General features: G+C 43.0%; 1 protein-coding gene across 1 annotated transcript in view; it reads left to right on the top strand.

Moving 5' to 3' along the window:
* DCLRE1C (DNA cross-link repair 1C) overlaps nt 1-22,579 on the top strand; it is a 39,613-nt gene that overhangs the window by 1,633 nt on the left and 15,401 nt on the right. Inside the window, 10 exon segments of the mRNA XM_004774860.3 lie at nt 4,110-4,161; nt 6,458-6,542; nt 11,196-11,255; nt 13,139-13,194; nt 13,735-13,836; nt 14,533-14,605; nt 14,797-14,937; nt 18,927-19,028; nt 21,359-21,495; nt 22,447-22,501. Of these exon segments, the coding sequence (XP_004774917.2) occupies nt 4,110-4,161; nt 6,458-6,542; nt 11,196-11,255; nt 13,139-13,194; nt 13,735-13,836; nt 14,533-14,605; nt 14,797-14,937; nt 18,927-19,028; nt 21,359-21,495; nt 22,447-22,501 (863 nt within the window).

The raw sequence follows: 22,579 nt of genomic DNA, 5'->3' as shown, positions 1-22,579 counted from the left end.
TCTGAAGGGCCATCTGGAAGCCAGGAGGCTTCCACTTGAGCTTGGAATTTAGCCTCCAGAACTGTAAGAAGTTTTATGGTTTAAGCCACCTTGTCTGTGGCATTTTGCGTCATTCTGAACAGACTGATAGAGGATATCTGACAAAATCTGTGGCCTCTTTTGGTAGAAAAAAAATCACATTTTGATAGAACATCTCATTCCATGGCCCACTCAGTCCTGCTTATGAGCCATCTGAAACCCAGTCCTATGCTCAGGGCAGGCTTTGCTAAGCATTAGTAAGGTCTGGAGGTCAAGAGGGGGACCCGTGGCCTGATTGAGTAGCCCAGGGTTGGAGAAGACCCCACTAGGGGACAATTTCCAATGACTTGATTTGGTTCGGGAAAGCAAAAAGGCTCTGGAAAGGAGACTCTGGGTGCAGTCCTTGTAGCACCAAGTAAGCTGGCCCAGGTTCTCTTGCTGGCAGCCTTGGAGGGGTCTACAGTGGTCCAGGGCCAGCTGGGCTGGTCCTGGGCTGTCTTGATTAAAGCAGCCACAGAGGGCTGCCTGCTGATTTAGTTTGGGAGTATGGAACTGAGTCTTGATTCAGCCTCTCTTTTGCCATGGCTCAAATTCTTTGGAAATCCCAACCAGTGCCACCAGAGGTCCTAAAAGCCTGGACTAGGAGTGATCTGAGGGGATTCACCCACCGAGGGAGCAGGCACAAGTCCAGTCAAGGTCTGCTGTGCGGGGTGTGGTGACTGCATTGTTTTCTCTGGAGTTAAGGATCAGCACAGATGATTGTGTTGAGGACGTGTGTGTGTGTGTGTGTGTGTGTGTGTGTGTGTGTTTGGGTGGTAATTTGAATAATTAGGGTTTGTTGATTCACCTAAACTGAGAAGGTGTGGTCATTGCTATCTAGTCCTTCCCATGCTGGAGATTCAGAATGTGTTAGAATGACTATGTTTAAAGGCTGTCTTTCTGTATGTGTTGCTTTGGAGGGCTGCGAAGCAGACCTGTGTGGATAGAAATGCCGCATCTTTCTACCCAGCAGTCACAGTAGGCTGAGAAGAGAATAAAACCTTCTCATGCTGACCTAAGCCTAAACAAGTTCCAGATGAACTCAATTCAGTGCCTGGAACTGGATGGGTCACATAAAGTGGGCACAAAGGATGGTTGGATTAAAATGAAGGAAGAACATGAAAGAAAGTGCTGGAAGCAGTTCTGAAGTGAGTCTCGTCACTCATTCTTCTGTGGCTACTCAGAGTGATTTAGAATCTGTCCTAAGATAGAGGGGATTGTTCTTGTAAATGATGACCAGAGATGGTCAGCTTGCAGTGGTTCCTGCCCTGTTTGCAGCTGCATTTGCCACCTGCAGAAGAGTCAGTAGCTCACACGAATCAGTTCTCTTATAAAGGTGAACCTCTTGGGGCACCTGGGGGCTCAGTTGCTTGAGTGTCCAATTCTTGGTCTTGGCTCAGGTCATAATCTCAGGGTCATGGGATCCAGCCCTATGTAGGGAGGGCTCCCTGCTCAGTGGGGAGTCTGCTTCAAGATTCTCTCCTCCCACACGGATGCAAAAATTCTCACCAAGATACTAGCCAATAGGATCTAATAGTACATTAAAAGGATTATTCACCACGACCAAGTGGGATTTATTCCAGGGCTGCAAGGTTGGTTCAACATCCACAAATCAATCAGCATTTGACAAAGTACAGCATCCTTTCTTGATCAAAACTCTTCACACTGTAGGGATAGAGGGCACATACCTCAATATCATCAAAGCCATCTATGAAAAACCTACAGCGAATATCATTCTCAATGGGGAAAAATTGAGAGCTTTTTCCCTAAAGTCAGGAACATGGCAGGGCTGTCCATTATTACCACTGCTATTCTATATAGTACTAGAAGTCCTAGCCTTGGCAATCAGACAATAAAAATAAATAAAAGGCATCTAAATCGACAAAGAAGTCAAACTCTCACTCTTTGCAAGTAATATGATACTTTATGTGGAAAACCCAAAAGACTCCACTCCAAAACTGCTAGAACTCATATGGGAATTCAGTAAAGTGTCAGGATATAAAATCAATGCACACAAATCAGTTGCATTTCTGTATACCAACAACAAGTCATAGGAAAGAGAAATTAAGGAGTCGATCCCATTTACAGTTGCACCCAAAACCATAAGATACCTAGGAATAAACCTAACCAAAGAGGCAAGGAATCTGTACTCAGAAAACTATAAAGTACTCATGAAAGAAATTGAGGAAGATATAAACAAATGGAAAAATGTTCCATGCTTATGGATTGGAAGAACAAATATTGTGAAAATGTCTATCCTACCTAAAACAATTTACACATTTAATGCAATCCCTATCAAAATACCATCCATTTTTTTCAAAGAAATGGAGCAAATAATCCTAAAATTTGTATGGAACCAGAAGTGACCCCAAGTAGCCAGAGGAATGTTGAAAAAGAAACCCAAAGTTGGTGGCATCACAATTCCAGACTTCAAGCTCTGTTACAAAGGTGTCATCATCAAGACAATATGGTACTGGCACAAAAACAGACACATAGATCAATGGAACAGAATAGAGAGCCCAGAAATGGACCCTTAACTCTGTGGTCAACCAATCTTTGACAAAGCAGGAAAGAATGTCCAATGGAAAAAAGATAGTCTCCTCAACAAATAGTATTGGGAAAATTGGACAGTCACATGCAGAAGAATAAAACTGGACCATTTCCTTTCACCACACGCAAAAATAGACTCAAAATGGACAGAAGACCTCAGCTTGAGACAGGAATTCGTCAAAATCCTTTAGAACACAGGTAGCAACCTCTTTGACCTCTGTCGCAGCAATTTGTTCCTAGAAACATCGCCAAAGGCAAGGGAAGCAAAGGCAAAAATGAACTACTGGGGCTTCATCAAGATAAAAAACTTTTGCACAGCAGAGGAAACAGTCAACAAACCAAAAGACAACTGATAGAATGGGCAAAGATATTTGCAAAGGATCTATCAGATAAAGGGCTATTATCCAAACTCTGTAAAGAACTTTTCAAACTCAACACCCGAAGAACAAAATCGTGAACAACATTTCTGCAAAGAAGACATCAGATGGCCAACAGACACATGAAAAATGTGCTCAAAAAAATTAACAAGTCAGGAAACGACAGATGTTGGCAAGGATGCAGAGAAAGGGGAGCCCTCCTACACTGTTGGTGGGAATGCAAGCTGGTGCAGCCACTCTGGAAAACAGCATGGAGGTTCCTCATAAGGTTGAAAATAGAGCTACCCTACAACCCAGCAATCGCATCACTGGGTATTTACCCTAAAAACACGAATGTAGTGATCCGAAGGGGCATGTGCACCCGAATGTTTATAGCAGCAATGTCTACAATAGCCAAACTATGGAAAGAACCTAGATGTCCATGAACAGATGAATGGATAAAGAAGCTGTGGTATATATACACAATGGAATACCACGCAGGCATTAGAAAACTGAAATCTTCCCATTTGCAATGATGTGGATGGAACTAGAGGTTATTAGGCTGAGTGAAATAAGTCAATCTGAGAAAGACAGTTATCCTATGATCTCTCTAATATAAGGAATTTGAGGTGCAGGGCGGGAGGTCGTGAGGGGTAGGGAGGGGATAAAATGAAACAAGATGGGCTCGGGAGGGAGACAAACTATAAGAGACTCTTAATCTCATGAAACAGAATGAGGGTTGTTGGAGTGGAGCTGGGTGAGAGGGCTAGGGTGGCTGGGTGATGGACATTGGGGAGGGTCTGTGCTATGGTGAGTGCTGTGAACTGTGTAAGCCTGATGATTCACAGACATGTACCCCTGGGGAAATAATACATTATATGTTAAAAAAATATATATAGTAACCACACTCCAGATTTTAAAAAAAGATTCTCTCCCCCCCTCCCCCTGCCCTCCCACTCACGCATGTGTGTGCGCGCTCGCTCTCTCAAATAAAAGAAATCTTAAAAAAAAAAAAAAAAGGCGAACCTCTCATATATTTTCTCTTAAAAGAAAGCTCGAAAAGAGAGGACAACTGTTTGCTTGGCTTAAGGAATCCTCTCAAAAAAAAAAAAATGTGCTTATAGTTTTTGATTCTTTTGTTTTTAGATCACATGAAAGGATTAAGAGCCCCTACCTTGAAAAGAAGACTGGAGTGCAGGTAATTTATTTTCCTCCTTATTTGTGTGTTTTTTTTAAGTAAACGTTTTAATTGAGCTGTGAGTGCTACACAGGGAAGTACATACATTGCAAGGGGACACAGTCAGATGAGCTTTTGTAGGTGAGCGCATCTATGAACCTTCCACCCAGATCGAGAAACAGAATAGGGCCCGTGTCCCAGAACAGAGCCCCATCCCTCCTCCCAGTCAGTCCTCGTCTCAGAGGCATCGGTATTCTGACTTTTTGTCATCATGGTTTAACCTTGGCTGGTTGGGAACTTTGTAGAGTCATACTGAATAGACCCTTCTAGTTGTTTTCTTTCACTCAACATTCTAACTGTACGATTTATCATGCTGTTTGGGGTAGCAGTAGTGTGTTCATTTTCATTTCTCCCTGTGTGTGTAGTTCTGTTGCGAAGACAGTCATAATGTTTTTGGATCTTCAAGCCGAAGTACTGTGTTTTTTTCCTACAGCCCGCTTTGCCTAAATGTTAATTCCAAATCCCCAAGCTGTGTATTGGAAAGGGCCCTGTTGACTCTTTAACTTCTGACCCAGTGGATGCCAGTCTTCTCTGCAAAGTGCTATTACGAGTCTGTGTTCGTGATGAGCGGTAGCCTGTATTCACTGAGTACTTATATAAATGTCAGGCCCTATGTGTTGTTTAGTTTGCCAGTTTCTTTGAGAGCCTGTGACAAGTCAGGCACTGTGCTGGACATTGAGGCTATACTAGTAACAACACAGATGAAAATCTCTGTCTTCTAGGAGCCAACATCCTCATTAGATCCTCTTGATAACTTTTGAATAGATACCATTATTATTTCTATTTTACAGATGAGGAAACTGAGGAACCAGAGAGGTTAAATTAGTTGCCCAAGGTCACGCAGCCAGTAAGTGGCAGGACCAGGATTTCAACCAGGTCTGTCTGATTTTTGAGCCCGTGTTTTAGTTATCTATTGCTGCGTAACAAATTACCCCCAAACTTAGTGACTTTAACCCACTAATCATATGTTCTCTTTCTCAGTTTCTGTGGGTTGGGAATGCTGACAGAACACAGTTGGGGTTGCTGGTTTCTCCCTGGCTGGGTGTCTTAGGGGGACTGCCATTATCTGGGGGCCCATCATTCAGTGTTTGACACTGAGGCTGAGAGGAATCAGGCAGCTGGGGCATTTGGGCAACTCTGTCCCTAGAAAACTTTTCAGCATAGTGATTTCAAGGTAGCCGAACTTCTTAAATGGAGACTCGGGCTTAAAAAGTCTATGTCCCAAGGGAGAGCTTGCAGGGAGCCATGTTGCCCAGGAGACATAGCCTCCACAGTCCCGAGACCTCCCTCTGTCATGTTCTGTTGGTTGAGGCAGTCACAAAGACAAGCTGAAGTGGGGGGTGGTGGTTAAAATAGACCCCTCTGTCAGCAGAGGGATTTCCTTATCCATCTGTAAACATAGCATGTGTGGTTGGGAATATATTAGTGTGGCCATCTTTGGAAAATACGGTCCATCACAGACTGTGTTCTTAACTCTAAGCTTTGTTTTTGAATTTAAAAATTTGAAAGCATCCCCACCCTTTTCCCTTCTTGAGACGTAGCTTCATGTGGTGGAATCGTTCCAGACATTCCTGATCAGGTACAAACATATATCTTTAAACTCAGAGTGATGGGGGACCCCCTTTTGAGGAAGTCAGAGGGCACAGTATATTCTCTTCTTTTGCTTCTTCCCTGTTGTTCCTCTGTACACTTTTTTTTTTTTTAATTTAAATTTTAAGGTGGGGCTCCTGGGTGGTGCTGGGTGGTGCAGTCTGTTAAGCGGCTGGCTTTTGATTTCAGCTCATGTCATGATCCCAGGGTCATGATCCCACTGTTGTGGGATCAAGCCCCCTTGTGGGCTCCACACTCAGTGGGGAATCGGCTCAAGATTCTCTCCCTCTCATTCACTCTTCCCTTTTTTCTTTCTCTCAAAATAATTTTTTTCTCTCAAAATATAATAAATACATCTTTAAAAATAAATTTATTTTTAAGTAATCTCTGCTTCATATGTGGGGTTCTAACTTACAGCCCCAAGATCCAGAGTCGCACACTCGTACCGACTGAGCCGGCCAGGCGCCCCCTCTCCCACTTCGGTCTTGATGGGACCTAGATAGTTACAGGTGGTGGCATGTGGGGAACTGTTCTGACACTTGTTGAGCCAGCTCAGTGTCTGAATGATTTGAGATAACTGATATGTGGTGAAATGTACTTTTCTGGTCACCCCGATGGCTCACTATAAAGCTGCACTGACCCAGCTTTTCTAAATTTCTTCTTTCAGCTTGAAGGTTTGCTTATACTGTTCACCTGTTACTAAAGAGTTGTTGTTAACTAACCCGAAGTACAGATTTTGGGAGAAACGAATCGTAAGTTTTATTTTTTTATGACACTATTTCTTTACCTCAAGGGGAAATATTTTTCGAGGTCTATTAAACAAAGCATTGGGATTTTTCAAAGCCCAGTTAATCCTACACTGTATTTATCCACATTAATTACAGTATTGATGTTTAGTCTTTGTAATTCCTCAGTTTAGAAGAGGCCAACATTTAGTTGTTGCAGATTTGTATTTCTTGTCCATCAGTGGCTTGATTTCAGGTCTTAGTTTTGTTGGTTTAATTTCATTAACTCTTGCTAAATTGCATTTTAATTAACAATAATCGCATCTTGGATAAACCTCATTGGCTACGATACTGCCACTGTGTAAAGCTGCTAAGTTGCATTTTAATACTGCAGAGTGTGAAATGTTTAACTGATAAATCCTATTACTTAGGTCATGACATAGTTTAGGAAAAATGAACACATCTTATGGGTTACGATAAAGGGTAACAACTGGAATAAATAGAGTGGACAACTTTGAATCTGACAGAATGAAATGGATGTGTCCAATGCAAAGCATATAGTGAAGGGAGAAACAAGGGAATGGTATATGGAAAATGTAAAGATGCCAGGAAAAGTCCTATTATAACAATAATTACTAGTTAATTTTCTAACTAATGATTTTCTCAGTTTAGGTTAAGGGAAGAAAAAGGAAGGTTCCAACAGTCTTAGTCTACAAGAGGTTTAGATAAAACAAAAAGATAAATGCAAGTTGAAATGGAGTTAAAAAAACAAAAAAAGGAAAAGGTGTACTAAATAATTAGAAGCTAAAAAATCCAGAGTGGCAGTTTTTTTTGTCATACAAAATAGAATCGAAGGTAAAAAGAGATCTTGTTCCCAAGAGGATGTTATTTATTGTCAGAAGGAGCAGTGGATCAAGAAGATTTGAACTTAACATGCAATTGACAAACTGGATAAAGTCCTCACTGATCCCCCAGTGCTTGACCAGAGAAAGAGAAGCGCTGGGGAAATACAGTTAGGGTGCACACTATGGTTTAAACCTTAAGTCATTGTGGGAGCTGGCAGAGAAGGCCAAACAAGTATCAGGGTCTGTTTGATGTTTGCCTGCTGCCGGCTTTCAGCTCTCACATCCTCTTTCCCCTTCTGCCCCACATTTGGGCAGGCTGATTTAAAAAAAAAAAAAAAAAAAAAGCCTTGGGGCCCCTGGGTGGTTCAGTCAGTTAAGCTTCTGCCTTCGGCTCAGGTCATGGTCCCAGGGTTTGGGATCAAGTCCTTCATCAGGCTCCCTGTCAGGAGGGAGACTGCTTCTCCCTCTCCCTCTGCCTGCCACTCCCATCTCCTCTTTCTCTGTCAAATAAATAAAAAAAAATCTTAAAAAAAAAAAAAGCCCACCCCCTCCCTTGGCACTGATGTGAAGTTCGAACCATGGGAGCCCAGGCACACCCCCCAACCACAATAATAACCAGGGCCACTCACTGCTCCTGTCTCTGGGGTGGGGGGAAGAGCCACTTCCTCCCAGCTGGGGCACTGCTCTACTCTCTGCAGAACCTCCCTCAGGGTGGGAAAAACAGTGTTTTCACACCCTGTTGGTGCACGTGTGGCGCGTTCCGGCTCGACCGCTGACTGTAATTGGTTGTGGTGGGGTCTATCCCCACTCCACAGAGTGGCCCAACACCAAGGCTGTAACCTCAGCCTGGTATTAGGCCTGAGGTTGCCGTGGACCTGCAGGTCAGCGGCAGGAAGCCGAGTGGAGAGAGAAGTGGAGAAGGGCAGAGATGGGCTGGAACCCACAGGGAAGCCTGGAACACCTGTCTCGCACACTCCCCACCCTGGCTAGTGCTGCAGCCCCGTGGTGCTACTGAGTTCCACACTCCTGGCCCAGGCCTTCGAGAAGCTGAAGGTGGGGTCACTGCAGTCCTGTCCTGTCTGCCAGCTGAGCCAGCAGGTGCTCGTACCTGAGCTGGTAGACCTTCTGCCTGCCAGTTCACTTTGGCTTTCCAGATCTCACACAGCGGTTTCCTGTGGCCAGTGCCAACCTGGAGGTATGTGTGGAGGGGACCTCTGGGACAGTTGCAGTGCAGCGAAGTCAATGGAGTATGAGGCCACCTCTCAGTCTAAGAGCAGCTAGGATACTCATTGCTTGTAGCTCAAGCGCTTCACACACCACTCACAGAAACTGAAAGAGGGGGGCACCTGGGTGGCGCAGTCAGTTAAGAGTCTTCCTTCAGCTCAGGTCATGATCCTGGGGTTCTGGGATCGATCCCCACATCAGGCTCCCTGCTCAGCGGGGAATCTGCTTCTGTCATTCCCCCTGCTTGTGCTCTCTCTGTCTCTCTCAAATAAATTTAAAAAAAAAAAAAAACTGAAAGAGAAAAGAAGCAGGAAATAAGATAGATTTGAAGGGCTTGATTAATAAATGTGAACTAAGAGCAATCTGAGGCACCCAAAGGGAAAGCAAGATCTTTGGTATATAGGAAACATTTACAACAATTGACCATGTGCTGTGTCACAATCCTACTGGTCTGTTCTCTGAGTACAATGCGGTTTTGCTGAAGTCATAAATAAAAGGAGAGCTAAAATAATCCCACACATGGGAACTGAAATACTAAGCAACCTTTAGGTTAAAGAGGAAATTGTAAAGAAAAGCATGTAATACTTAGAATTGATGGACAGTGAGAATACGACATGTCAAAATATGTGTAACACAACTAAATTAGCACTTGAAGGGAAATTGACAGCATTGAGTACATTTCTTAGAAAACAAAGACCAGAATTACATGGAATGAGTTCAACTCAGTACGAAGGGAAAGGAGCAACAAAGGAAATCTAACTGTATGGGAAAGAAGGAAATAATTAAGGCAAAAGGACAAGTTATCAATACAGAGACCAATAACTACCACAGAAAATAAAAGGCAAGATTAACAAAGTAAAAGCTCATGTTTAGAGGAACAAAAATAGATTTCTGCCAAGATTAAAAAAAGATGCAGGGGCGCATGGGTGAGATGGGTGGCTCAGTTGGTTGAGCAGCTGCCTTCAGCTCAGGTCATGATCCTGGAGTCCCGGGATAGAGTCCTGCATCGGGCTCCCTGCTAAGCGGAGGGTTCGGCTTCTCTCTCTGCCCCTCCCCCTGCTCATGCTCTGTCTCTCTCTCTTTCTCTCTTTCTGTCAGTCTCCCTCTCAAATGAATAAATAAAATCTTTAAAAAAAAAAAAAGATGCATATAGGGTGCCTGGGTGGCTCAGTGGGTTAAGCCTCTGCCTTTGGCTCAGGTCATGATCTCAGGGTCTTGGGATCGAGTCCTGCATTGGGCTTTCTGCTCAGCAGGGAGCCTGCGTCCTTCTCTCTCTCTCTCTTTCTGCCTCTCTACTTGTGATCTCTCTCTCTGTCAAAAAAAAAAAGATGCATATAAAAATACAGAATGATAAAAGGAAAGTAAGTATTAATAGTAGCAATGCATTTTTTGAAAATTAATGATAGTATATTTGATAATTTAGGCAAAGTGGATACCTGGCTAAGTAGGAAAATACCAAATTGAGGCAAGAAAACTGGAAAACTTGAATAAGTAAACATTGAAGAAATTAACACAATTTACAAAGATCTCTTCTTCAATAAGCCCCAGGTCCAGATGGTTTTATAGGTGCATTTTGCCACATGTTCAAAGGACAAATAATCCCCATATTGGATGAGTTTTTGTGGGATATAGTAAAGAGAGAAGCTGCTCAACCTTGTTGGCAGAATTGATCATGATAGTGCAAGGAGGAGAGAAGCCATTTCATGTATGACCACGTGAACAGCCTGGTTAAGCTAACTGAATCTCAGGGTAGCAAAAAAGTGCGTTGTGAACACAGTCCGGTGTTTTTATTCCGGAATACAAGGATACATATATTTTTAAGATTTTATTTATTTATTTGAGAGAGAGAGTACGAGTTGGGCACTGTGGGGGTGCAGAGAAAAGCAAACTCCCCACTGAGCAGAGAGCTGGACACAGAGCTCAATCCTAGGACCCGGAGATCATGACTGAGCCAAAGGCAGACGCTTAATCAACTAAACCGCCCAGGCGCCCCCAGAATGCAAGGATATTTTTAACACCTGAATCTCAGTTACCCTAAGTTTTAGGATATCTGTGGACTGAAAAGATGAATTGTGTGCACTGATTCATCAACTACCTACTGAATGCCCGTCATGTAAGTTGCTGTCATAGTAAAATGGGCCAGGCCGCCTGGGAGCCCCTTGAGGCAGCCTGAATCTGAACAAGGCCAGCACCTTGTGGACAGATCCAGGCTGCGTTCTGCAGCGAGAAGCCTAAGCATGCAGACCCTGTGGCCATGTGTGTGACCGAGGCTCAAGTTCAGAGGGAGCAGGCAGTGGGAGGATAGGGATGGGGAGTGACGGGAGAATTGAATTCATGGAAACAGAATTGCCGTGTCAAAGGATATGTAAGTTTAGGAGGCATTTAACCCACGTTGCCACATCAGCCCCAGGAAAGGCACTACGTTAGCTCTATCCTGTCTTCAAGCTGTTAAAACATTTAGTATTGCGGAGTCCGAAATTACGACTCAGAGAGTCCTAGTAACTTCTAAGTCTTTTTCTGTGTGTGTGTTGGAGATGGCAGGACCATGTAAATCCCTGAAAAACTGAAAAATACTGAGTAAGATAGTACATATGATCTCTTATTTTAATAGGTATCCATTGAAATAGAAACTCCTACCCAGATACCTTTAGTTGATGAAGCATCAGGCGAGGTAAGTAAATACTAAATTTAATTTTAAAAAATTACTATTTAATAATCTGATTGTTTTTCTCTGTGATTTTGAGTGCTGCTCTTATCATAAATGAAAGTTATAGTAATTGGATGACTTTGTAGGGGGAAAATATATATGTATATATTTGTGTTGTATTTCTTTTCTACACGGTAGTCTACAAGGTAGACTTTGGCTTCTGTGTGAATTGCTCTTTTTTAGTATATTACCTGTTAATGATGAGAACTCCCGTTGTTAATATTACTGCATGACATGATGTCATTGTCACTTTAATTACATTTATTACGATATTCAGGATATAATATGGTGCTTAGTGCTTTTGTAGCAAATACATGTATTTGTGATTTTCGTATTTTCTGAATCATTTCTTATGGAAGAAACAGTGTCCACGTGGATCCAGTATATTTTTTGTCCTTAAATTTAGAAGCAGGTACTTTTGCATTGTGAATGTTAATAATAAGCAAGATTATGGACCTTTTATTTATTTATTTTTTACCTCAAATTCTTCCTAGGGCCAGAAGTATTTTCCTACTGTCTGGGAAATCTAGGTAGGATTAGTTCCCTGGCCGGGTTATAACCTGCCCTGCCGACACATTGAACTCTGAAGGGTGTCCTTCATCTCGCCAGGATCAAGCAGGGGCTGACTTTGCCTCTCCTCTCTGGAGAAGATCAGCCTGTGAAGTAGTCCTCACCAAATTGTTCAGCAAGGGAGGGCTTCAGGACTGGTTGGGGCAGGTTAAAAAGGAGGGGAAAAGGACAGCCTGAAGGTTCCCGGATGCTGTGCTGACCTCAGTTAGCGAGCGCTCGACTCCCCTGATTGCCTCGCTGTCTTGCCACTTATGTTGGCAAAAGACTTGAGCTCCTCCTGTTGACTGGAGTCTGGTGGTCCCACTCTGGTCCTGGGTTTATTCTCATGCACCACAGCTTTGTGTGTTGTGTCTCCAGAACTAACCAGGGGACCTTGCTCTAATGGGGCCATCGGAATGAATGACCTTAGACTTCTGGGAGGAATTGCCATTATCACGTAGCGAGCTGGTGTGTCCTAATACTGGGACAAGTACTTGTAGAATGGTGACTTGGGGCCAGACGACAGCAGGCTTTTTTTTTTTCCTTTTTTTTTTTTTTTTAGTTTAATAATAGCTTTACTGAGATATCATTCATATACCGTACAGTTCTCTCCATTTAAAATGTACAATTCAGTGGCCTTTCATATATTCACAGAGTTGTGTATTCACCACCACAGTTCTTTTTCGAATATATTCATCACCCACAGAGAAACCGTGTACCCATCAGCAGTCATTCCCTACTTCTCCCTCCCCCAGCCCATGGCAACCACTACTCTAGTCTGCAGGATTGGCCTGTTCTGGACATCGCCTATCAGTGGAATCGTACTGGACGTGGTCTTTTATGACTCACTTCTTTCACTTTGCATAATGGTGTCAAGGTTTATCCATGTCATAGTATGATGTGAGGATTTCATCTCTTGCCGTGGCCCAAATAACATTCTGCTGTATGGGCAGATCACGTCCTGTTCATGTGCTCATCAACTGAGCGACATTTAGGCTGCTTGTACTTGCTGGCTAGTATGAGCGGTGCCGCTGTGGACATGCGTGCCCAGGTTTTCATGTGATTGTCCGTTTTCATTTCTCTTGTGTGTAGCTCAGAGTCGAATTGCTGGGTTACACTGTCGCTGTGTTTAACCGTCATTCTGTGGGCAAGGATTTCACGCATCTCCAGGATTTGGTGCGTGAGGAAATGAGGAAAGGCATACCACATTCCTGAGAAGTACCTGAATCTGTTTGATTAAGGAGAGCTGGGTCCTCACAATAACTTCTATTATTTTTTTTTCTTTATTTTCTTTTTAGAAGGAAGAGGTTGTTGTGACTCTCTTACCAGCTGGTCATTGTCCAGGATCAGTTATGTAAGGGGGCTCATCTATTTTGCCATTTTCTTACACATAGATATATGTTGTGTTTGTAGAAATAAATGTTTAGGGTCTAGAAAATAATATGTGTGGGGAGATTATTGCTTGAATGTGTAGATGAAATTTCTTTAATCTTTGTTTCCAAATTGAACTTGGGCAATTGAGGTGAAAATCAAGTTGGAAATGTGGCTTTCTTATAATGGAAGTCTTCAATGGCCATTTCTCTGTTGACTTTGCATTTTCCTGTCCCATGGATTTTTCTCTCCATGATTAGTGGAGAGTGCTAACACATTTCAGGGGATGTCTGTTGGAAATGCGGTAGTACAGTCCATAATGTTTTCTAACCCCCCCTCCCGCCCCCTGAGAAAAGGTGGCGGCTGAGTGCCTGGTATGCTGTAGAGCTATTAAAATCCTGCTAATACCGTATTGTAGGTGACTATGTTTGGCAGGAAACGTTTACTATGGGTTTAGTGTGTTTTTGCTTTCTGAGGATGTTGTATGAGACTTAGAAGTCACCAAGATCTATTTCCTTCTCAGGTTTTTATTTCAGGGCAATAACGGAACCGTCTTGTACACGGGAGACTTCAGATTGGCAAAGGGAGAAGCTGCTAGAATGGAGCTTCTGCACTCTGGGGGCAGGTACTGGACTTTATGTAATTCCTTTTTCTTTTCTTTTCTTTCTTTCTTTCTTTCTTTCTCTCTCTCTCTCTTCCTTCCTTCCTTTTTCTTTCTTTTTTTTTTTTTTTTAAGAGAGGGAGTGTGCATGAGCAGGGAAATGGGGAAAGGGCAGAGGGAGAGAAGGAGAGCATTCCAAACAGACTCCATGCCCAGCACGGAGCCCAGCGCGGGGCTCCATCTCATGACCCTGAGATTATGACCTGAGCGGAAATCAGAAGTCAGGTATTTAACTGACTGAGACCCCCAGGTGCCCCAGACTTCATGTAATTATTGAGTGGGGGACTGAATCATCTAAAAAGTTTTACTGCTCCTTTCCTCCCAAATATAAGCCTTTGTTTCAGGTAGAAGTCGAAGTTTGTTATATGCGTGACAGTAAAGCAAAGTTTTCTTCTTGGAATGGGGTGATGGTGACATTCTGTATGTTGACTGGGGGCCGTAGTTACGTGAATTTGTCAAAATTCACTGAACCATCTTGACAAAATCTGTGTAATTTATTGTGTGGAAATCATTTCCCCAAAAAGTTGATTTAACAAAAAAATTCCAAATTCAATGGAACACCCTCTAAGATTACTACGAATTTAAGCTTTACGTATATTTTATTTAACATTAGATGGTTAACACCAATTGTTATTGTTGTGTTTTTTTTTTTTTTTCTAGAGTGAAAGACATCCAGAGCGTATACTTGGATACTACTTTCTGTGATCCAAAATTTTATCAGATTCCTAGTCGAGTAAGTCTCCCCAGAGATGTGGGCATGGTAACCAGGGTGTGGCTGTCTATTTCTAGTATGAAGTTTCTAGAATAACATGTCAGATCATAATCGTCCCATAATTAATTGGCATTAGTAACATGACTGTTGGGAGTGCAAAGGGTGAGTGATGTTCTTAAAAGTATTAAATGCCTTTAAAAATTCCTGCCCAGGAGGAGTGTCTGAGTGGAATAGTAGAGCTGGTTCGAGGCTGGATCACTCGGAGTCCGTACCATGTCGTGTGGCTGAACTGCAAAGCAGCTTATGGGTATGAGTATCTGTTCACCAACCTAAGTGAAGAATTTGGAGTCCAGGTACGGTGTTGGCTCTTTCTTTTCTGTTGCTCCTTCCCACCTCTCCTTTCCTCCCGATCCCTGCCCCCCAAAACCAACCACAGTAGCAGAGGGAAGCAGCCCATGAAAGGGCGTGGGTGGGGGGCTTGGGTGGCTCGGTTGGTTAAGCATCTGCCTTCGGCTCAGGTCTAGATCTCAGGGTCCTGGGATCGAGCCCCACATCGGACTCTGCTCAGCAGGGAGCCTGCTTCTCCCTCTCCTTCTGCCTCACTCCTTGCTTTTGCACTCTTTTTCTCTTGGGTCAAATAAATAAATAAAATCTTTAAAAAACAAACAAAAAAAGGGCATGTGTGATGGGGGTTGACAGCCCCTGTGGAGTGAGAAGTCATCTCTGTTCATGTCCTCAAGGGAAGAGCCGAATGTGGCCCTGTGGCTGGGAACTGTTGTGGCAAAATGTCCCGTAGGGGAAATTTTTTTTTTTTCAAATATTTTTTATGACTGTGGGTCATAAAATAGATGTAGTGATCTGAGTGTATTGCTTGCAATCCGAGTAATTATCGTTTTGTGACCACTCACATAGGGAATGAGACACGTGCATTTACGTACGTGTGTGCGTGTGTGCACTGGGTTGCGCTGGGAAACCTATTTCTTACTGCGGTCCTGGTCCCGGTGTGTGGAAACCGCTGTCGAGCTCGGAAGCTTCAGGGCAGGCTGGGAGGGAGTTTTATTTCACCTGTCCCTTCCTCAGGGCTCAGTGCTGGGCTCTCGGACGGAACGGCCAAGCCTGGGCTCCTGCTCTTGTCCCCTGAGAGCAGACGGAGTTCTGGCAATGACCCTGAATAAAACAGAGTGTTAGGGCGAGTTAGACATTTAAGTTCCACTCTGTTTTGCACCTTTTTTTTTTTTTTTAAAGATTTAAAAAAATTTATTTGACAGAGAGAGATCACAAGTAGGCAGAGAGGCAGGCAGAGAGAGAGGAAGGGAAGCAGGCTTCCCGCTGAGCAGAGAGCCCAGTGCGGGGCTCGATCCCAGGACCCTGGGATCATGACTTGAGCCAAAGGCAGAGGCTTTAACCCATTGAGCCACCCAGGTGCCCCTGTTTTGTACCTTTTAACATTGATCCCCCATCCAGCAAACTTGTGCCAAGTCAGTGTCATTCAGTAAAATGAAAAAGATCTAGCTTTTCTGCATATGAAATTTAAAAAATTCTTCCCCCCTCCCTTTGTAAGTCTTGACTCTCTCTGTCCTCCTTTCCTTAATTTTTCCTTCCTTGGGTCCCTCTGTCAAAATATATTGGTATAAAGTTGTGAATTCTCCATTTTGAGAAGGATTTGCTTTCATTCTGAGATTGTCATTCCTGTTTTTTTTGGTGTTAAAATGGCCTTTTATTTTTTTTAATTTTTATTTTTTTAAAGATTTTATTTATTTATTTTGACAGACAGAGATCACAAGTAGGCAGAGAGGCAGGCAGAGAGAGAGGAAGAAACAGGCTCCCTGCTGAGCAGAGAGCCCAATGTGGGGCTCGATCCCAGGACCCTGAGATCACGACCTGAGCTGAAGGCAGAGGCTTTAACCCACTGAGCCACCCAGGCGCCCCTAAAATGGCCTTTTAAATTAAAATCACAGTGATAATAGGTTATACACACACGCACACACACACACATGCACACACATAGACTGATCTCTATTATCTGCTTTTTCCCTCCTGTTCTCTTGGTGAAGTACAAAGGTAGCAGCTGCTTATCAGTCCCAAATTCCCGTTGTAAATACTCGTGTGTGTGTGTGAAATCTGGGAAGGCCTTGCAGGAAGGAACCTTGGGCTGAGGAGGGCTGGGGTTGGGGGAGAGCAGCCTTGGGGGGTGACCCTGTGACCTCAGAGTTCCCCTGGCATGAGCCCTCTCTCAGGCCCTTGAAGCCCTTTTCGGGGAATAGAAACAATTTCAGATCAGGAATTTAAAAAGGGACAACTGGGAGGTTTTTGACTAAGGGACCTCAGAGATGATCTCTGGCAACTTTTCCAGGCTTCTTTATTTTTGTTGAGGATAAAACTTTCTGTATCTCTGGACACCTTAAAATTTACCCCTTTTCATTTTCTTAGAGAGTCCAGAAAAGCAAATTTGTTGTTACTCCTTACTAGTCATTAGTAAACGGAATGAATGGAATAAGGCACAGGATAAAGAAGTAGTTATATTGGATTCTTTTTATTCTTGTCTTGGTATTAATTACCACAGCGATTTGACATTATTCTAATCTGTTAATCAGATTTCAAAATGAGAGCGAATACTTCTTATTTGTGCTATTTCACAGTCCCAGTATCAATTTAGGTACATGTTACTTACTTTGAAGAAGAGTCTTTTTAAACGGATACTCTGGTTAAACAATTTAAAATGTATCAGCCTTAAAACTTTAAAAGTGGCTAAGCTTGCCCCCGCCAATGTCCACATCTGTCCTCCCCCTTTTAATCCCATAAAGGGGTGTATTGTAAGGGGGGGGTCTGGATCTCTGCTTCCTCCCCCAGCTGAGTTCCCCCTAAAATTGCCCTTAACTCATGTGGCATGTTGGGGGTGTGTCTCCACAAGTCCGTGATTCTTGGTTATTCACTGCAGTATACCCAGTATTTAAAATAAAACTTGACCTGTAGCAGGTGCACAATAAATATGAATTGAATGACTCTTGGCAGATTGAAGGACAGTAGAGTTGACCCTTGAACAACATGGGTTTGAACCACATGGGTCCATTTATTTATTTATTTTTTAAAAGATTTTATTTGTTTATTTGTCAGAGAGAGAGGGAGAGCGAGCGAGTGAGCACAGGCAGAGTGGCAGGCAGAAGCAGAGGAAGAAGCAGGCTCCCTACCGAGCAAGGAGCCTGATGTGGGATTAGATCCCAAGACACTGGGATCATGACCTGAGCCGAAGGCAGCCGCTTAACCAACTGAGACACCCAGGCGTCCCACACATGGGTCCATTTATATGTGGATTTTCTTTAATCACTACAGTATTGTATCATATATAGTACTGTGTGGTGACAGATGGTGGCCACACTTGTGAGCACAGCATAACCTAGAGAGTTACAGCACAGCATAGCCTAGAGAGTTACACTATGTTGTACACCTGAAACTAATGAACTTCGTGGGTCAACTGTACTTCAGTAAAAAAAAAGTGCATATTCTAAGTGTATTTTCTCTTATGATTTTCTGAGTAGCATTTTTTTAGTTTGCTTCATTGTAAGAAGTATGTGATACATAACAGAATGTGTGTCAGTTGACTGTTTATAGTATTGGTGAGGGGGCTATTAGCGTTTAAGTTCTTGGGGAGTAGAAGGTTATGGGGATTTTTGACCGTGTGGGGGTTGGTGTCCCAACCCCTGTGTTGTTCGGGGTCCGTTGTATTAGCACAATTCAACGCGGTTCACCAACTGAGTCTCCAGAGTGTTTTAGTGCCACCGCCTATCGGCACTAATGCTGACTGGTTGGAATATGGTTTCTGTCCTTTGCCTCCTGACATCCCGACATATTACCGTGTGCACTGAAATAGCCAGTTAACTAGGTTTTTGTTTTGTTTTAAGGCTTTTATTTATTTGGGGGGCAGCACATGCAGACTTGGTACTGAGGGGGAGCCTGACATAGGGCTCTATCCTAGGTGCCCCTCCAAAAACCAAGTTTTAAGAAAGAAGAAAGTTCACTAACTGCATGATTTGCCCGGCAGCATCACCCTTGAACAGGTTTGTTTGTTTTTTGTTTTTTTTTTTTTTAAAGATTTTATTTATTTATTTGACAGAGAGAGAGATCACAAGTAGGCAGAGAGGCAGGCAGAGAGAGAGAGAGGAGGAAGCAGGCTCCCCGCTGAGCAGAGAGCCCGATGCGGGACTCGATCCCAGGACCCTGAGATCATGACCACACAGCCGAAAGCAGCGGCTTAACCCACTGAGCCACCCAGGCGCCCTGTTTGTTTGTTTTTAAATAGGAAATACAATTCAGGTAATATGCTTGTATGTCTTATTTTGCTCAGATTCATGTGAACAAACTAGACATGTTTAGAAACATGCCGGACATTCTTCATCATCTCACAACAGACCGCAGCACTCAGATCCATGCCTGTCGCCATCCAAAGGTGCGGAACAAATTGCTTTTCTGATTGTGGGTGTGATGCGTGGGAAACAGAATTTTAGGTTCGGAAGGAAGCTCTGAAATCCCTTATTCTAGACCCTTCAGTTTACAGATGTGAAAACCGAGGCTGAGAGCCTCCGGTGTTACCCCAGGCCACACAGCTAGATGTCACTGTGTTCCATTGCCGTAGATGGCGTGGCAGTAAACAGACACGGCTTCCCTTCGTTTTTTAATGAAATAAATCCATGTGCATTTGATGCATGTTTATTTGTAATGAATTACATAATGAGTAATGTATTTATAATGAAATTAGTAATATGTTAGAGCTTATAACTTAACGATTACAATCCATTGTTACTTATATTTGAGATTCATGACCTTTGTGCACGTTCATAACCTATTTTTCTTCTACCCATTTGAGATAAATACTTAGATATAAACATAACTTTGCCTCATACTTTGAAATGTTTTTAGGTATTGCTGGTCCGTTTCAGATGAGTGTTTTTTTAGTGTTTTCCAACTCATTTGTAATTCATTTGTGAAGGCCACCATAGAACTCCCTTCACTTATTAGATGCCCTTCTCTTATTAAAGGTCAGGTATTAAATTTTGCATTTGCCCTTAACATTTTTTTTCCTCTCAATTTATATAGTCAGTTGGCATCACTAATCCTAAATCAGGATCTTCAGAGGTGGGGGTGTGATGGCCATGATTTTCCTCTAAATTTTTAAAATATCTGAACATTCAAATGCTGAGTGATTTTTATTTTAGTTAACAATGCTTTTATTTATTTATTTATTTATTTATTTTTTATAAAGATTTTATTTATTTATTTGTCAGAGAGAGAGAGAGAGCATGAGCACAGGCTGACAGAGTGGCAGGCAAAGGCAGAGGGAGAAGTAGGCTCCCTGCCGAGCAAGGAGCCCAATGTGGGACTCGATCCCAGGATGCAGGGATCATGACCTGAGCCTAAGGCAGCTGCCTAACCAGCTGAGCCACCCAGGCATCCCAACAATGCTTTTATTTAGTGAGTCAGTCATTGTGGTAGGAATATTTGCTCCATTGCCAAAAACCCTCAAGTATACTTGCTCAGCTCTAAATAAAGGATAATTTAAAAAAAACTAAAACCACCAACAAATTCTTATCTATATCGTGGAATATTCTACTTGAGACCACTGTAGGAGAACTACAAGGGTAAGATGTTATCTTGATGATTGGTAAGCTGCATATCATAACCCGAGTCACGGATTTATTTCATCCTTTCGTGGGTGTCTCCACACACACACACACACACACACACACACACACACGCATGCACACACATCCTCACTGAATTCACGGTTGGATCAAAATCACATAGATTCAGAATAGCAACTGTTTTGTCTCGTCGGACTGGTAGTCTTTGGTCCTCACAAGCCCTGTAAATCTTTTAATTGGCAAATTTCTCTTTAATCTGAGTTTTCTTACATCCTACAAAGTAGCTGTGTTTCTAACTGTCACCTCTGTCATTTCCTACATGGCTAATTGCCTTAGAACACTCCTTCAGGCGGCTTTGTTCTTAGTCCCACAGCCTCAGGAATACGGCCCTCAGCCCCAGAGCCCCAGCGCTCTCCCTGGCGCCCGCTCCTCCGCAGGACCTGCACCTAAGGCCCCCTGATGGCCTTTGATTGGGACTGAGCGGTAATGGTTTTGCAGGACCCCGATCCAAGCATGACATCTTCGGGAAAATAGTCCCATTGTTTTTCAGCCATTTATTTATTTATTTATTTATTTATTAAAGATTTTATTATTCATTTGACAGACAGCAAGAGAGGAAACACAAGCAGGGGCAGTGGGAGCAGTGAGCCCAGTGCAGAGCCTGATCCCAGGACCGTGGGATCATGACCTGAGCTGAAGGCAGATGCCTAATGACTGAGCCACCCAGGCACCCCGTTTTTCAGCCTTTAAAAACACTTTTGTTACTTTTTCCTCCAACTTTATTTTGAAAAAAATTGAATGTGTGGCCCGTATTCATTCTCCCTCGTTGTGTAGTTGTGTCCTTTTCACATGTGAAGGGCGAGCAGGGCGTCCCGAGTGAAGGTCAGGTGTGTGTTGCCATCACTGTGGCCTCTCTTGTCTCTTGATGTAGATCCAAGTCTCCAGGCTTTTGTCCTTCTTTTAGGACATTGATATTTTCGAAGCAACCAGGCTAGTCATTTTGCAGAGTGGTCCTAAATTTGGAATTATCTGATTGTCTCCTTAGATCTACTTTTTTATTTCATTATAAACATTTGTCTTTGAGACCCTGCGTACAAACATATTTGTTGAAAGCGTAGAACTGCTTTTCTGTTTTTAGGCAGAGGAGTATTTTCATTGGAATAAATTACCTTGTGGAATTATTTCCAAAAATAAAATTCCACTCCACACAATCAGCATTAAACCATCCACTATGTGGTTTGGAGAAAGAACCAGAAGAACAAATGTCATTGTGAGGTAAGAAAGGAACCTGTGTTTTGAGACAAATCTTGCTTTTTGAGGTAATGTATCTGATTTATTTTAGTTTTGTTTGTTTCTTTTTAAAGGTTTTATTTATCATGGTGCCTGGGTGGCTCAGTGGGTTAAGCGTCTGCCTTCAGATTGGGTCATGATCTCAGGGTCCTGGGATTGAGCCCTGCATCGGGTTCCCTGCTCAGTGGGGATGCTTCTCCCTCTCCTGCTCCCCCTGCTTGTGCTTGCTCATGCTCTCTGTCAAATAAATAAATAAATAAATAAAATCTTAAAAACAAAACAAAACAAAACAAAACCATGATTTTATTTATTTGAGAGCAAGGGAGTGAGTGAGAGGAGGAACAGTGGGCAGGGCAGAAAGGTGAGAGCAGCAGACTCTCTGCAGAGCGGGGAGCCTGATGTGGGCTGATAAGGCCCACAGAGCTGAAGGCAGATGCTTAACTGAGTGAGCCACCCAGGAGCTCTGATTTAGTTTAGTTTAAATGCAGTGTATCCTAACTCAGAGAGGAGGATATACTATAATTGTGGGGAATAACCTCCAAAATTTAAACCTGTTTAAAGAGGTGCTACTTCCAAACCTGCCTAATGGCCAATGCCATTAGCCAGGATTTCCCGAGGTCTGTTTACGGTCGGTTGGCCAGAGACTGAAGGCATCTTGCTTGTCAGGGAGTGGGGATCTGCCTTCGTGGGGGATAGGAGCCCTTGATGGAGTAGAGGAGCACCGTAATGATCATCCTATTTTGGCATTAATATTGGGTATTCAGAATGTCTACAAATATTTCTGCTTCTGGAAAGAGTTCCCTCTTATCCCAGGGAGAAACCCTTGGTTGTGGGGTGATTTCATATTGGAATAGACTAAGTGGGAAAGCCTGAAATTGAGAACTTTGCTTAGTTTTGATAAGTGACCTTTTCATTTTATGTTTTCTTTTCCTTTAGGACTGGAGAGAGTTCATACAGAGCTTGTTTTTCTTTTCATTCTTCCTACAGTGAGGTAAGAGGATCGATCCCATGTACTCAGAACCCTGTTGCTAGCTGCTTTGCCAGCCCCTTCCTGTTTGACAGCAGTAGT

The sequence above is a fragment of the Mustela putorius genome, unplaced genomic scaffold, assembly GCF_011764305.1.
Source record: "Mustela putorius furo isolate JIRA1106 unplaced genomic scaffold, ASM1176430v1.1 tig00003913_pilon_pilon_pilon, whole genome shotgun sequence".
Classification (NCBI taxonomy): domain Eukaryota; kingdom Metazoa; phylum Chordata; class Mammalia; order Carnivora; family Mustelidae; genus Mustela; species Mustela putorius.
Note: the sequence above shows the minus strand (reverse complement) of the source record. Positions and strands in the feature narration are given on the sequence as shown.